This window comes from Sphaeramia orbicularis, chromosome 17 (assembly GCF_902148855.1).
Source record: "Sphaeramia orbicularis chromosome 17, fSphaOr1.1, whole genome shotgun sequence".
NCBI classification, from domain to species: domain Eukaryota; kingdom Metazoa; phylum Chordata; class Actinopteri; order Kurtiformes; family Apogonidae; genus Sphaeramia; species Sphaeramia orbicularis.
In genome coordinates this window covers 32006231-32022360 of record NC_043973.1, presented here as the reverse complement: position 1 = coordinate 32022360, position 16130 = coordinate 32006231, and the positions used below count along the sequence as shown (strand labels likewise).

Here is a 16130-nt window from a genome sequence, read left to right as displayed (position 1 = left end):
ATTGACATGTGGGTGTGTCTATGTGTGTGTTTCTCTTTCAGGACATTGACTGGGTCCAAACAGAAAAGCACGTTTTTGAGCAGGCCTCTAATCATCCATTCCTGGTCGGCCTCCACTCTTGTTTCCAGACAGAAAGCAGGCAAGTGTGACAAAAAAACGTGGGCATCTGAAAAAATAAAATCTAAAGAGGGACATAATGGCAAAATTCTTATTCCCTCATCTTGTTGGCATGCCATTTTCTTTCGGGGATCTAGCCCTACAAATTGAGCATTTTCAGAAAAAGACTCCCTGTGAATTCATAGAAGAAAAATTCCTCAAATGCTTTGTGAACTGAGACATTGTAACATGGAACATGGCAGCTGGTACAGTGTATGAAGCTCACAAACTTCAATCTATTCACAAATATGGCTGTGAAAAAAAGAAAATTATTTGAAATGTGTTAATTTAATATTATTTGATTAATATAACGAGTATCTCAGGAAAATCTGTAGTTACATTGTTAATAGAACTTCATGTAAACAATGAAATGACAGTACACTTCATTTATGAAGCCTGAAAAATTATCCCGAAGCAAATTTTCGCAGCAGAAAATTCAACGGGCCTGTAGGTATTCATGGGCCTGGGCTGTTTTTAATAATTAATCTTTCTTGTTCTGTTTCTCTAATTTTGACAGATATGTTACTTTAGTAGTTGATAATGACAGCAAGCAGGAAGCTATTATAAACTGTGCAGTTTTATTGGATGTATTCATGTTGTAACATTTTAGCAAGTTCGGTGCCCTTTCTTTTTTTTTTAACCCTTTTTGCTTGTAAAGACGGAGTCGTCTTTTGGAAAATAACAGCAACTTGAACAGAAAAAAAAACAGGCCACAAGAGAGGGAGGATGAGAGAGGAGTGAAGAAAAAAAGATTTAAGGATTTAACAAATAATAATGTTTGGCTGTAATTTTAGTTGCTGATTTTGTTCATGTTGATCCCACTCGTATTTAGAATCACATCTACACTCAGACATGCTTGGATTCATCCAAGAAGGCACCATTTCAAACAAAGAACAAGAAGAAGTAATGAAACTGTTCCACTACTGTTAATGTATAAACCCTCTGATGCTGACAGAGGAATGGGGAGGTGCTCATGGACAGGCACTGTGTGATTTAAGTTATGGGAAGGTAGCGATAATTAAATCAGCTCAGACTGCTGGTCAAAGGCAGGATGGTGTGTCTCTACTGTCAGATGATTTCCATACCCATTCATTCACTCATATTTGTCTCAACTTTTGTCTCTCTCTATAGACTTTTCTTTGTTATTGAATATGTGAATGGTGGCGATTTGATGTTCCACATGCAGAGACAAAGGAAACTCCCAGAAGAACACGCTAGGTAGAGCCTTGCCCTCCTTCATACAAATTTTGCAGATTTAATTTTATGTTTTATACATATATATATATATATATATATATATATATATATATATATATATATATATATATATATATATATATATATATGAGGCAACAGGTGACTATAACCCAAAAGGTCTTAATCTGCCTTTCAGATTTTACTCAGCAGAGATCAGTCTGGCACTCAACTACCTTCATGAGCGGGGAATCATCTATAGAGATCTGAAACTCGACAACGTCCTGTTGGATTCGGAGGGACACATCAAACTCACCGACTACGGCATGTGCAAGGTACGACTTCCAATAAGCGCGTATTCGACATTCAATCTAATATGATACTGTAATGTACTTGGGATAAAAGTGCATGCAGAGCTGCATAAGTGTCGGTTTACAGGGCTCTGAAATGATCTCACGGCTGATGATCATCTTGTGTTTTCAGGAGGGCTTGAGACCAGGCGATACGACGAGCACTTTCTGCGGTACTCCCAATTACATTGCCCCCGAAATACTCAGAGGAGAAGATTATGGTGAGAATTTCAACACGAGCACTCACCTGAAACTCTATCCTTTGTTTTTACTATGATGTACTGTGCAGTAATGATGATAAACTGCTCCCTGTTGTGATTCTGCTAACTGTAACAGTGTAATTCCTTGTTTATCTGCTATATGACTCACTGAAGTTGTGCACATAGAATCCAAAAATGAAAAAAGACAGTGATAAATGTGAAAGAACAACAGAGGAAAAAGCCATTTCTCATTCTGGATTGGGCGAAATAATGAGTTAGTCGAATTGGCTAACATGAACCAAATTTACATGACATTACATTACACACGTTTAGTATTTGTTGGTGCTCAGTTGAAAATCAGTTTCTATATCAGTGATGTAGTTTGGTGTATAAACATAATACAACTTAAAAATAGAGAAAAGAGCTGCCTGGTTACCTAAAGAGGTATCATGGCAACAAGTTCCACTGTTAAAGGAGCTTACAAGTGTTTTATAGGGGGGAGGGGGGACTCATTATCTGAATACTAAACTGTAACATTAGCCCTACACATTATTTTACAGAATGTGTTATGATATTATATGCATTATGATGCCCTAAATAATGTATAATCTATTTAGCTGTTGTTTCCCAACTGACCCCATTTTAAAATCATCAGCCATTAATCTGATGGAACTTTATTTGGTTTAGTTCACTCCACAGCCCTAGTGTATTTCTTACTTTTCCTCAAAAACATTTATAGGGGAACCGTTTGTACACTGTACAGATTTGAATTGTTATCAACATTTTTGGTCCCCCTATGTTACTTTTTGTGTTAGTAATATGAGTGGAATATTGTGTGCATCTCAGGGTTCAGTGTGGACTGGTGGGCGCTTGGCGTGCTCATGTTTGAGATGATGGCAGGTCGGTCACCATTCGACATTGTTGGGAGCTCTGACAATCCGGACCAGAACACAGAAGACTACCTCTTCCAAGGTAACACACACCTATGTGTATATGTAGACGCTATAGAGATTTATATAGATTTTATATAAATTTTTCTATTTAAGTTCTTGTTATCTGGGTCCCTTTGTATTACTATGTGTATTTATGTATTTCTTATGCACTGTTTAAGTGGAGCACCCTAATTTCATCATACCCTGCTGTACCAAGTCCATTCTGATCCTGACTTATAAAAAGCGGTGCTTTCAGATTGAATAGTTCTGGGTGTTCCACTAAGGCTCCCATAGACTGTGAGATTTCGAAATGTTTATTGATAGTTAGACTGTGTGAGATAGATCTGATTAACCTGAATACAACATGCTTGTAGACTGTTTGACAATAACAACTACTGAATCTCATCTATGGGTGCTACTAGAGTTAATCTGATTATCATACGGTTACAAAAGTGGTATTTGTTAGTTCAGCCCTGTGATGAAGTAGACAGGACAAACCTCACCTTTGGCCAATGTCAGCTGGGATAGGCTCCTGCAACCCTGCTGAGGATTAAGTGATCATGGAAAAATGAATGAATAAATGAAATGATATAGCAAAACAAACAAAAAACAGGCATGCAGACCTGATTTGGACTTGGGCAAAGACACTGTTTTGAGATACTGATTTTGCTAATTTGACATAAATAAATCCCATCACATCGTTGTTGTTAAGCAGACTCTGGTTGTAGCAGCAGTCACACTGTGTTATGGTCATTCTGGATTTCTGCAGTGTGGACATAACAGGGTATGCCTAGTCTAATAGATAGGGATGTAACGATTACTGGTATAACTATAAACCATTGTAAAATTGCAGATAGTTAGTATTACCATTTAAATTCAAATTATCATGATAACCGTGTTTGATTACTGCACTTTTAGGGGATAAAACCCTATGTAAAGATCTGCTTTATGTCAAATATTTGAGTATAGTTTTAATTTATTCCAATTTTAATTTTCTATACCTAATTTTTGGAACCAATATTCACTTTTACAGTCTTTGAAAAGGTTCATTAAGCATCTTTGTGTTATTTATGCAATAAATTATATACATTTTTCAAATCGGATTTTATATTTTTTGTGTGTTTTCTGGCATTTCATGTTGATATAGTAGGTTAAAGTGAAAAAAATCATTGACAGATGATATAGATGAAGTTCTGCTGAAAAAACAGATCCCAAACATGGGTATAGTAAACATTTGTTTATATAGTTTATAAAGGCAAAATCAAAAGGACTGAAAAATGGACAAAATAGGCTCAGACCACTAAGGATTAATATTTGAATGTTTCTGCAACAGAAAGTGCATTGTGTCTATTATTTTATTTGTTTTTTTTGTTTGTTTGTTTCTTTTTCAAAAACTTGGTTAAATTCTTTCAGTGTGTGTATAAGCACTTTTTCAACATTTTGAGCACAATTTCAACAATACCGCAATAATAATGATAATCGTGATAATTTTGGTCACAATAACCGTGATATGAAATTTTCATATCGTTACATCCCTACTAATAGATATTAAAAATTTCAAAAGGGTCCTCTGCTCTCAAAGTGGCTAATGCAGGTCCTTTACAGGTAATAGGTTTTTAGTATAAGATGATCCACTTGAGACAACATGTAGCTGAAACTACTAACCTCATACTTTCTTTGCAAATTGGCACCCAAAATTCGACTGTTCTTCCAGGTCACAGCCAGGTACACATTTACCTCCTTACCTTGGATGTGGACGGTTCACTGTACATATAAATACCTCTTATGCAGCTGCGTAATCATTGATTTAGCTTCATTGTTGACAACTAAAGCAGTGCAAATTGACCATATGCTCTGAATTCATTTTCTCCCTCTACGTTAACCTAGTCTGTAGCCTGAGAATATACCCAGATTTATTAGATCCATTGTGGTGTTTATTAGATCCACTGTGGCTAGAAATAAACTTGTTAGAAAGCCGTTGAGATCTCACATTTGAGAGGAGCCTTAAGAACAAATAAATACAGTGCTGTGGAAGCATGTAACGGCTTCACATCAACACCTTTCTAATGACTTATCTGAGCACCATCCATGTACCATCTGTTGCAGGGAAATGTGTGAATACATGTGTGTTTTCTTGTTATTTAAATGTAAATACTGTTTGAAAATGTGTCAGTGTTGCTAGGGGAAGCGTTGGATGGTGAGAGAATACAGGCTTTATTTGACAGGTTAGATCTCAAAACAGTTTTATAACATTATTAAAACGTTGCTGCAACAAGACGATACCCAACAGGATTGTACTCATACGTGCAGTAGAGGAACCACCATTCTATGTTCGTTTCAGCTAGACTGTTTTTTTTCCATGGTCTTGCGCCCGGAGGTTTTACAGCTGCTGATGTAAGCAGAGCGGCATATTTCATCATTGTTTTAGGTCAGCTGATCATTCGCTATTTTTCTTTTTAAAACATCTAAACAACAAAAGGGCCCGAGGCTGATATTGTGGCTCTTTTTTTTTTATTTAAAATTTTTTTATTCCCGCCTCTTCATGTGAATGGCAATACATTCCTGAGCATGTTGACTGTGAGGCCAAGTCTCAGTCGATGGTCCTCTGCTGCTTGATGCAGTTGTCCTTACTGTAATGGAGAAACCTGTGAGCCAAGGTCGACTTGGTACAGCAGGGCCAAAGGGAGCCCACCTGTGTCTTAATGGAAAAATTCTATATCTCCCCCTTGTCTTTCTCTCTCCCCTGTCTCCCTGCAGTAATATTGGAAAAACAGATCCGAATCCCCCGCTCGTTGTCAGTCAAAGCCGCCAGCGTCCTCAAGGGATTCCTCAACAAGGTAACTGGGGGTCAGACAGGCCTAGATCAATCTTAAACAGTATTGGCCCTTGAGGATGACATTATTACGGCCTGTGTTAGACTTGACATCTGTCACTGTGCTCTTTCTTCCCCACTTCATCCCTCCATGTCAATGTACCTTTGACACCTCTTCACCTATCCATAATGTGTTATTCTCCTCTCTCCCTTACCATAATCCTCTTCTGTTTTCTCCGTATTCACTCCTTGTCTCCCCCGTTGTCTACACCCATTATCTCCTGCCATCTCTCACCCTCCTCTCACCCTCGCTGCCACAGGACCCTAAGGAGCGTCTGGGCTGCCACCCTCAGACAGGATTTGCTGACATCATGGGCCATCCGTTCTTCCGAAATGTCGACTGGGACCTTGTGAGTCATTCACTTTATATTTTTCAGACTTTTCTCTCTGTCTCAGCGCTGTCTCTGTTCTCCACATTCATGACGTTTATAGATGCATTCTTTTATCTACCTCGCTCATGATTTGAAAAGGAAGAAATCGGCAGCACTGCACGCTGGCTGCCAAATAGGTCAAAATCAATTCATATTGATTTGAGAAAGAAAAACAGAAAGCTCCTACTAGACAGCAGAAGGTCAAATCTAAGTGCATCTAGGTGTAGATGCACTGTCAGAGATGAGGATTAGGAGGGTTAGGTGGTTGAAAAAACAGGCCGAGGAGTGACAGCTAGACGCTTTCTGAAATGGAGACAGATTCAAGGCTGACAGACACAGGAGCATATAGAGCTGAACTGTTTAGTTTCAGAGAACACTTCCTGCTCATTTGTCTGGCAAGGAGGCAAGCCATGAAGTACATCTAATATGAACGATTGTTTAACCGTTTTCAGAAATATTAATCTGAACCAAGCTTTAGAGATGAGTTTTATTTTTCAGCTTTGCTTTGGAGCCCTAAAATAGGATAATTTTTTGGGTAGTGTTAAGCATCACAGCCAAAAATGTTATCATTATAAATGTTTTCATATTGATATTGAATACACTGATTAAGGAAATATTGATATTTCAAATCAGTAAAACAGGACATCTTACAGCTGTAGCCATGATGTGTCCCAATGTTTTTGTCCATATAGTTTATAAATATCAATATTTCCTTAAAGTTTAATGGGAGATTTTTGAAGATATGAAGAAAGTAGATTGTTAGTTGTGGTAGAAAATTATTATTTACAGTCAGAGCATGAAAAATAATTTAGAAATTTAGAGGTAGAACATTTAAAATCATAGTCATGGATTAAAAAAAAAAAAAAAAAAAAAGCAAAAAAGCAAAATTAGAGAAATTAAGTAAAAACCATGTCTAGGGCATTTTGGAAGCAAAGATAACAATTTGAACAAAATGCAATGATATTTATCATGATATACAATGTTATGACATTTATTGTATATATAAAATTTCATGGCTAAACAATTTGTGCAAAATATCGTATTAGGGTTATTGTTGACAACATTGCATTTTGAAATTTTCATCCCAATGTTATTAAGGAAAATACAAATTACTAATCATTTTCGATTATTTTGAAAATGTCATTTTCCCTGTTGTATGCAGTATCTCTGTGTGCTCAGCACCTAAAACCAAAATATCACTACACACAGAGACACGTATGCTGACATTATAATAGTCATCCAGTGATTTGTGCAGTTTTGTGACATATCAGTGTTTTCCACAATGACTTAACACTATGTAAACATGATTAAAACAGATATTTATACCATCTGTGCCATCCACCATTCATTTGTTTTACTTCAGTACAGACTGGAGAGTTATTTTATCAAAAAAAACAAGAAAATCGACTTGATCATGTGTATTTCCAGATTTTAGCTAATTAAGTTCCACTGCTCCATGTTTTACTGCTGATTAGTGAACAGCAAAACCATGCCAGCAATAATACAACTAAGAGAAAGAATTAAAGTTTTATGCTTATTAATTTTCTGTTCAAACTTCACTCAGGCTTTTTAGTCAGAGTATCCCAAATATCTGCCAGCCCGTGCTTGTGAAACCTAATGTGGAGTGCGTCAGTCAGGCAGACAGAGCAACTCACCAGGGATCACTGTGACCTCTTTTTCCCTGTTTGGTCTGGGATGCAGAGTCGCACCAGTCGGTCAGAATATCTGTCTGGAGGGATCAGCTTACCCCCCCCCCCCCCAAACCTCCCTCTCTCTCACGTGCTCACACTGACCTGAAATTTCGCCCACTGTTGGCCTGCAGGGGGAGCACTTAGTGGTTTACTGGAGGAGTGGAGAGACACACTTACTTCTATAGTGTACTAACTGTAAGAAGAGGAAGCGGGCAGGTGAACATGTACCTGTTAGGTCTTAGGTTGTGTTTAACAGCTAAGACTTTTTTTAGTGATACTAACTTGGGAGAAAACAACAAAAGGAAGAAATGTTGCTGTGCTCCACCTGATGCCCTGTATTGTTGTTTCAGCTGGAGCAAAAGCAGGTGGTTCCTCCTTTTAAGCCCAACATCTCAGGGGAATTCGGACTGGATAACTTCGATGCCCAGTTCACCAACGAGCCCATCCAGCTCACACCTGACGACGAGTGAGTTTCTGTTTCCTTTGGTCTGATTTTAAACATAAAAACATGTTTTTCCATCCATAAACTGAGCTACATGAATTAACTGTGAGGAGACACATGAATGACATTGATAATACACGCCAATAAGTTTTTCATAGCTTGCTCAACATATCCGTTCCTGTTTTAAAATCAGTTTCAGCCTATGAACCTTTATATTGATGTAGAGTCAAAGGTTCTAGACATTCCATGTTGTGATATTTGTGTAAAAAAATCAATACGAACACCCTCTAATCAGGTGTTTGTGACCGACCTGTCCTTGAGTTAAAGTCTGCCAACAGGGAACTGCCATTTTGTTTCGGTTTTCACAGCCACTGGGTTCGTTTGAAAACAACTGCAGTTGAAGTAATTTTACCACTGTCTTGATCGGTTGGTTTATTTGTCAGGTTGGATCTGAGCTAATGCATTGAAACACCAAACATAGATGATCAAAGTGGCGTACTTACATGTATTTCTGATGGTCTTAACCCATAAAGACCCAGTGCTACTTTTGTAGCAGTTCTCTATATTTAAACTTTTTGAAGTGATTTATCACCATTTATTTTTAATATTGTCCTCTGTATTTTGCATTTTTTCAGTGAAAAGCAGGTATTTTCCTTTATATGATTTACTGATCATGTAGATCAGGGCTGTCAAACTCATTTTAGTTCAGTTCCATAGTCAGCTAAATTTGATCTGCAGTGGGCCGGACCAGTAAAATAATAACATAATAACCTATAAATAATGACAACTCCAAATTTTTGTCGTTTTAGTGTAAAAAAAACCCCAAAACATTAAATTATGAAAAAAAAAAGCCTGAAATTCAAATTAAAAAACGTATGAAAATTTAGTGCAATTTTAACAATATTATTCCTCAACTTATCATTTGTCCATGCGCATTATGGATCTGATCTACAAAGACACTAAACACTGAGGAACAGGAATAAAAGAGTTAAAATTGTGCTGAATTTTCTTTAGACATTTCAGGTTGTTCATATTTGTTAAGATTATTCATATTTTAGTGTTACAGGATAGTTTATAAATGTAAATATTTTCATAATTTAATGTTATTTTTTGCACTAAAACAAAGAAAAAAAATAAAGTTTTTAATTCTAGATTTTTTTTGGGCTTAATTGAAGATTTTTTTACTTAATTGAAGATTTTTTTTGGCTTAATTCAAGATTTTTTGCTAAATTTGAGAATTTTTTTGGTTTAATTCAAGATTTTTTTTTACTTAATTGAAGATTTTTTTTTTTTTTTTGGCTTAATTCAAGATTTTTTTTTAAACTTAATTAAAGATTTTTTTATTTTTTATTTTTTTTTGCTTAATTCGAGATTTTTTCCTTAATTCAAGCTAAATTTGTTTTTGCTTAATTCAATTCAAGACTGTGGAATTTTTGCACTTGGCAAAAACATCCCAGGGGCCGCACTGGACCCTTCCAGTGCGGCCCATGTTTGTCACCCCTAATGTAGATGTTCATAAAAGCTCAGATTAAAGTTGAAGGTTATTATATTACAGAGAAAACTGAAGAAAAAGTAACTTTTTCAGCAAAGATATAAATAACTGAACGTAAAAACAAGTGTTTCCATCCACTGTCATTGATCCAACTCTATGGGTTTTACTGCTGAATCAATGTTGTAGAAGATGACGTTGTTTCCATGTTCACTGCAGAGCCTCTGAACATCCAAATGAGTCATATCTGATAACCATGAAACCAAGACGACGAACTGTATTTTACCTCAGTCATTTCAGTGTATTGATAGGTTTCGTGGTTCAGAAGGTGTTAGACATTTTAGATCAGTGGATGATTTTGGTTCCCACTGGCTGTTTTGGTCTTTGGGGCTTAAAGAGACTTCATGGCTTCAGTTCACTGTTGGACAGGACAGCAGGTAGTGAAAATATACTAAATATAGTGTATACTTAAAGGGATATTAATAGTTTTTAGATGGGTCTTCAGGTGTTTACAGCAGTAAAAAAAAACCATTGGAATGTGAGCCTTTCAGAGCCTCATATAGTTTTATATTGTCTTCTTGGGTTTCTGTCATGTGGATGACCCTGAATGAAACAGCCTCTAATCACCCTCCTTTCAGCCTCTTTCCACTTTTGTAACACTTGTCAAAATCAAGTACAAGGTTTGACTCTCTAAAGCAGGGGTGTCAAACTCATGTTAGTTCAGGGCCACATTAAGCCTAATTTAATCTCCAGTGGGCCGGACGAGTAAAATAATAACAGAATAATATAGAAATAATGTCAACTGCAAACTTTCCGCTATGTTTTAGAGCAAAAAAAGTAAAATTATGCCATCAAAAATGTTTACATCTATCAACTATCCTTTAAAATAATGTGAATATCATGAACAAACTGAAATTTCTTAAGAAAACTAAGTGCAATTTTAATAATATTCTGTCTCAGTTTATCATTTACACATGTAAATTACACCTTACAGATCACAGTGGATTAACAAATACACAAAACATTTAATAACAGGCAGAATATTGTTAAAATTACACTTCAGGCACTTCAAAATGTTCATATTTGTTCAGGTTATTCGCATTTTTGTGAAATGATAGTTTGTTTTAGTGTAAATACATTAAAATGACATGAAAATTTTTACATTTACAAAGAGAAAAATTTGGAGTTGTGAGTATTTATAGATTATTCTGATAGTATTTTACTGATCCGACCCACTGGAGATTAAATGTGGAACCTGAACTAAAATGATTCATATCTTAGTATATTTTTTGTATTTCACAAATTCATCCCAGGGGCCAGACTGGACCCTTTGGTGGGCCGGATTTGGTCCCCGGGCCACATGTTTGACCCCTGTGCTCTAAAGGATGAACTTAAATCAGACATATAATTTTAAACATTTTTTTTTCCTCTTTCTTTCTTTTTTTTTTTTTTTTTTTTTTTTTTATTGCAGCGATGTAGTCAAGAAGATTGACCAGTCTGAGTTTGAAGGATTCGAGTACATCAACCCACTCCTGATGTCAGCGGAGGAGTGTGTGTGAGAGACATGTCTGCTCACACACACCACCCACACACAAACAAACACACACACTCATGCACGTGTTATGTGGCGTCTCAGTGTCTTCAGCTGCATGGTTACAAGACAACCTGACGACATCAACCTTCTGTTCGAGGGCCGCACATGCACAGTAGAACGCTTATTTGCCAAAACCAGTCTCACACTCTGCCATTTATAACCACTTGCCCTTAAGCCTACTTTTCTTTCTTAATTATTTTTATATCATGTAAATCTGCACTGATATTGATCTTCTCATCGGGGCCTCTTTATCTGTAGCCATCGAGGCTACAGAGTTCTTCCAAGGTTGCTGTACACAGTCAAGGGGGTGGGAGGGATGAGGCTCGACCCCCGGACACATGAACTGAGCATCATCTCCTTCCAGCTGGTGAGGTGTTTTCCACGCATATTTTATTTGTACATAAATATGAAACTACTATCGAGGAGAAATGTTAGACAAGGCGTTTTAGCTTCAAGCCAGTCAGACAAAAACCGACAATGTAAACATCATAACATCAATTAGCTTTGTCACAAAAACCCCCTCTGTAGAGTAAAGATCATAACACTAGCCTTTTAAAAAAGAAAATCATAAAAACTCTATATTTTCTCATGATTTATTTAACAACATAGCAGTCATTAAAATGTTAAATGTCCAGCCAGGATAACAGAACCAAAAATGTTAAGTCTTTGTGTTTTTTAGATGTTTTTAGCAACATCTGGAAAACAGAAGGTGTCCCCTCTCACTGAAGAGAAGGACGTATAACAGCAGCATTTATCAACACTAGTAATGAGTTAATACTCACAAACTGTGAACACAAGACCTCGCTCTGCGGGAATCGGCTGGAAGAGTAGCACATACTGTAATACCTGACCGCTGGAGCACAGGTTTAGTATTACTGTGCAGACTGTACAAAAAAGAAACACAGGACCAAAAACACATTTTTCAGAAAAATGTCTTGCTGGTACGTATTAGAAGGTACAGTATATATAAGGAAGGATGTGCTGTCCTGAATCATAGAACTTACAGTATATATATATTCATTTTTTGTTTTTTTTTCCAAATTTTTAATACTATGCCTTTCTGAAATGGTCAGTTAACTTTTTGTTTTTTGTATTTTCTCCATTCCATGTATGTATTTTCTTGTAAATCAAATTACTATGTGATTGTTGAAGACAGAGCTCAGATGTAAGTCCAAGGCTGTGACACAGTACAGTTTTTGTCAGGAAATGTGGCTCAAAAAACGATAAAATGTGTCTGCTGCGCTCCATATCAAACCCCATTTGCTTTAAAGCGTAAACATAGTTCTGCAGAGGCGTTGTGGACTGTAAAGACACTAAAGTGATGGTGCATGAACCTGCAGACTCTTCTCCAGTCCAAGCTTCTCTCTACTTTGAAAATGTATTTGGGCCCAAACAGTGACCAGCGGATCAATAAGACCTGTTACATGTTAGTTTGACTTTTGTTACTTTTTTGTGAATCAAATTTGATTTTTTTTTTTTTTTTTATTATCACTACATTGATTCCAAAATGTTTGTGGGTAAACCCGGTTAAAACACTATTTGTTGTACTTGTTGTATTTGGGGGTGAAAACCACCCACAGGACTCTGCTGACCTTTATTATTAGTGTGCAAAGAGAAAACACACATGGTAAAATAAACATTTTATTTCTCTCCTTGGTAATATGTGTCTGTGTCTGAGTGAGTCTGTGGTTGAAAGGAACATCTGACCAATATGTAAACAGCTCCATCCCCTTTGGGAGCTATTTTCATTGCGTGGTAAAATCCTAACCTTAATGCCAATGAAATGTAAGACTATGGAAAAATATGTTATCTGAGTTTTATGGTAACATACTGCACATGGCTGGCCAGTTTCCCTGTTAAATTACACCTTATCAATGAAGAATTACAACACTCTCATCCCTGGATTTTTCATCGCTAGTATTTTGTTAGGATTTATGCAATAACAGGAAGGAGAGGCAATCATAAAATATTGCTCATCGGAGGAAGAGTGGACTTTAATATTCATTCTAAAAAAAAACTCGTGTTATGACTCAGCCAGTCAAGATGGTACCACTGAAAAGAGACAAATAAAAGAACTGGAAATACAATAGGATAAAAAAAAGACAATTAAATGTAGGCTTCTTTATAGTGTTATATGTGACTTATGTTTTTTTTTCTCCTGTCAAAACATGATTAAAAATAGTTTAGTGAAAATATATCATGAAAAACATTAATAATACATTTATTACAAGAAACAAAAAAAGGCTGCTTTTTAAATCTTTGATGAGCACAAAAGTCTCCAAGAGAATAATCCAAATAATGTGATTTTCAGAAACCAAAAACTTCAACAGACTGAATTAGATCTATATCCCAGCCCGTGAAGACAACTATTATTTTAACAGAACTCAATCTGACAGGAGCATCAGCAGAAACTATTTATATTTTTGTCTTTTTTTTCAAGCTGAAACCATATTTGTTCTCTATTACAAAAGTAGACAGCAAATCTATTGTTAACTTAATTTTCCAAACCTTATTGAATTGAATGCACTGTACATTCATGTGAGGAAACAACTTACTTTCATGCTCTCAAAAAGAAGCCTGTGGTTCTAGGCCAGTAACTGAAATTTAATTTGAATGAATGAATGAATAATTTCCTTTTGGTTGCATACAAATACAGAACAAACATGATTTCACAGACATTTTTCTCAATCAGTAACTGAAAAGGGAATAAATGAAAGCCAAAGGTTTATTCATTTTTTTCATTTTATTCATTCATTTCAATCTAAATGATTGGAAAGGAGCAGGATGAAGAAAACTTCTAATACCTGCCCCTTTCTTCAAACATCTGCTTCCATCAGATAGGTTGCCGTTACAGTTATTACAGTGAACTGTTTACATAATAGTCAATGCAAATAAAACAAATCCAACATCCATAAGTTAAATTCTTTCATTACATGCTTTTATAAAGCTTCTCTATTCTCTCCTTATACAACTTCTTAAACTGAAAAATATTTGTACAGGTCTTCTCTTCTGCTGCCAAAGAATTCCACATTCTGACACCCACAACACAAACACACATTTACTTCACATGAGTCCGAACCCTTTGCTGTTTAAAATGAAACCTCCTTCTATGTTCTTCATCCTGATACTTAAACTAATAATCTCTTTGTTCTGATCCTATTCCCATCCCTTGAATTACCTGGAAAACTAACAATGCAAAGAAATGAACATACATAAATCAGTCAAGACTAAATTACAATCAATCAGATTTTGAGATTTAATTTTCTACCAAATATAATCCAATTTAAGGCAATTTCATATGACATCATTTATCTTTGGATCTTATTCATCCTTCTTCAGAGAAAAGAACCAGAGCCACTAGGAAAGTGATTATATGTGCTAAAAACCTCATGCAATCGAGTTTGGCACAAAAAGCACATGGACATTTGTCCAACCCCTTTAGCCCTATCAGCCCGCCCGCGGGCTGGAAAAACTGTATTAATATTCATCTACTATAAAAATATAATAAATCAGGACAATGGATGTTTTTTTCAACTTTTGCTCAAAGTTTAGACCCTAATGTTAATAACAATACATCAAAAGTGTATTTTAGTGCAAACTTTAATGTTCAAACATGATTTTTAATCTTTGTGGGGTGAAATATACACTATTAAAAATCTCTGACACGAACAATTAATTTATGCATATCATCGTCAATCCAGCTGGAAAAAAAACAGGCGAGGATAAAAAAATTCTAATTTCTCTTTTAGTTTGTTTACAGTTTACTCAGGCATAGTAATAGATACAATATTTTAGACGATGGGAATAGATTCTGTGAGGTCTCTAAATGTCCACAGACACCAAGAACATCCATATGAACCTTATTATTCTAAGTATTATAAGTAATTCTTCATTTACTTTGGGTATGTCTTTTTAGGCGTTTTTCCCCTGAAAATATGGTCAGGGTTTAATAGGTTAAAAAGTGCAAATCTGTGGAAAGCGTTCATTCAGATCCTGTTGTGGCATGTCTGTGTGAGCTGAACGGTACCACGAGGCTGTGACTGTTTGACTGCAGAGACCCACCCGACCTCAGCCCCCAGACCCACAACGGCGTTTGGAGAGCAGGGAATTACGATTGAGTCGTTAAGCTTGAGCTTTTCCAGTCCAGCTGCCTGTGTCTCTGCTGGTCATGTGACTCCCAGGTCGGCTTTTAGAAGGGCCTGGGTGTCCCCATGGGGTGAAAAGGTCATTGACACCAGAGCCCTCCCCTCTGCCCTCACACAGTGCTGAGTGTTGAGAGGTGGAGAGAAAAAAAAAAAAAAAAAGGGTCAGGGAAATGATGATGTGTCAAAAATAAAAAAACGGATTGATTTGTGTGCTCAATAACCTGCACAATGGTGGATAGAAAACCATTGTGTGGGGCTTATTTCACATCCTGCTCCGCTAAACCATTGTGTGCTGTCTCAATTGAACCAGATTTTGTGGAAAATTACTCCCCTTGTACGACTGCGTGAGACAAATACAGCACCGCCGCGCACAGGACGAGGATAAATGTCTTTGCATAATTCTATATTCCCCTGACAGTGTGTTTGACATTGTTCCTGTGCCCTCACCGGCGGAGAATGGGGGTACGCCTCCCCAGGCACAGCAGCTCCACATCACCCTATGGAAGACACAGGGAAGACTAACCTTGTATAATTAATGATGTAAAACGGAGGAGGATGTGAAAAAAAACATCCTGTTATAATTGTTCTTATCTTGTTGGGTGTTTTATTCTGTCCCTGAAGGGATTAATTAGCAGAAGAAACATACTTGGTGCTAAACACAGCCTCTTAGTAAAACATATACTGTAATTTAAGG

At 36.5% G+C, this 16130-nt stretch overlaps 1 protein-coding gene across 1 annotated transcript in view; it reads left to right on the top strand.

Annotated features, from left to right (window-relative positions):
* Positions 1-12953, top strand: part of prkci (protein kinase C, iota) — a 36268-nt gene extending 23315 nt beyond the window's left edge. The window contains exons 10-18 of the mRNA XM_030161261.1: positions 42-139; positions 1288-1374; positions 1550-1685; positions 1834-1921; positions 2747-2872; positions 5590-5669; positions 5965-6054; positions 8117-8232; positions 11169-12953. Of these exons, the coding sequence (XP_030017121.1) occupies positions 42-139; positions 1288-1374; positions 1550-1685; positions 1834-1921; positions 2747-2872; positions 5590-5669; positions 5965-6054; positions 8117-8232; positions 11169-11256 (909 nt within the window). The 3' untranslated portion in view covers positions 11257-12953. The remainder of the gene's footprint in view (positions 1-41; positions 140-1287; positions 1375-1549; positions 1686-1833; positions 1922-2746; positions 2873-5589; positions 5670-5964; positions 6055-8116; positions 8233-11168) is intronic.
* The last annotated feature ends 3177 nt before the right edge of the window (positions 12954-16130 follow it).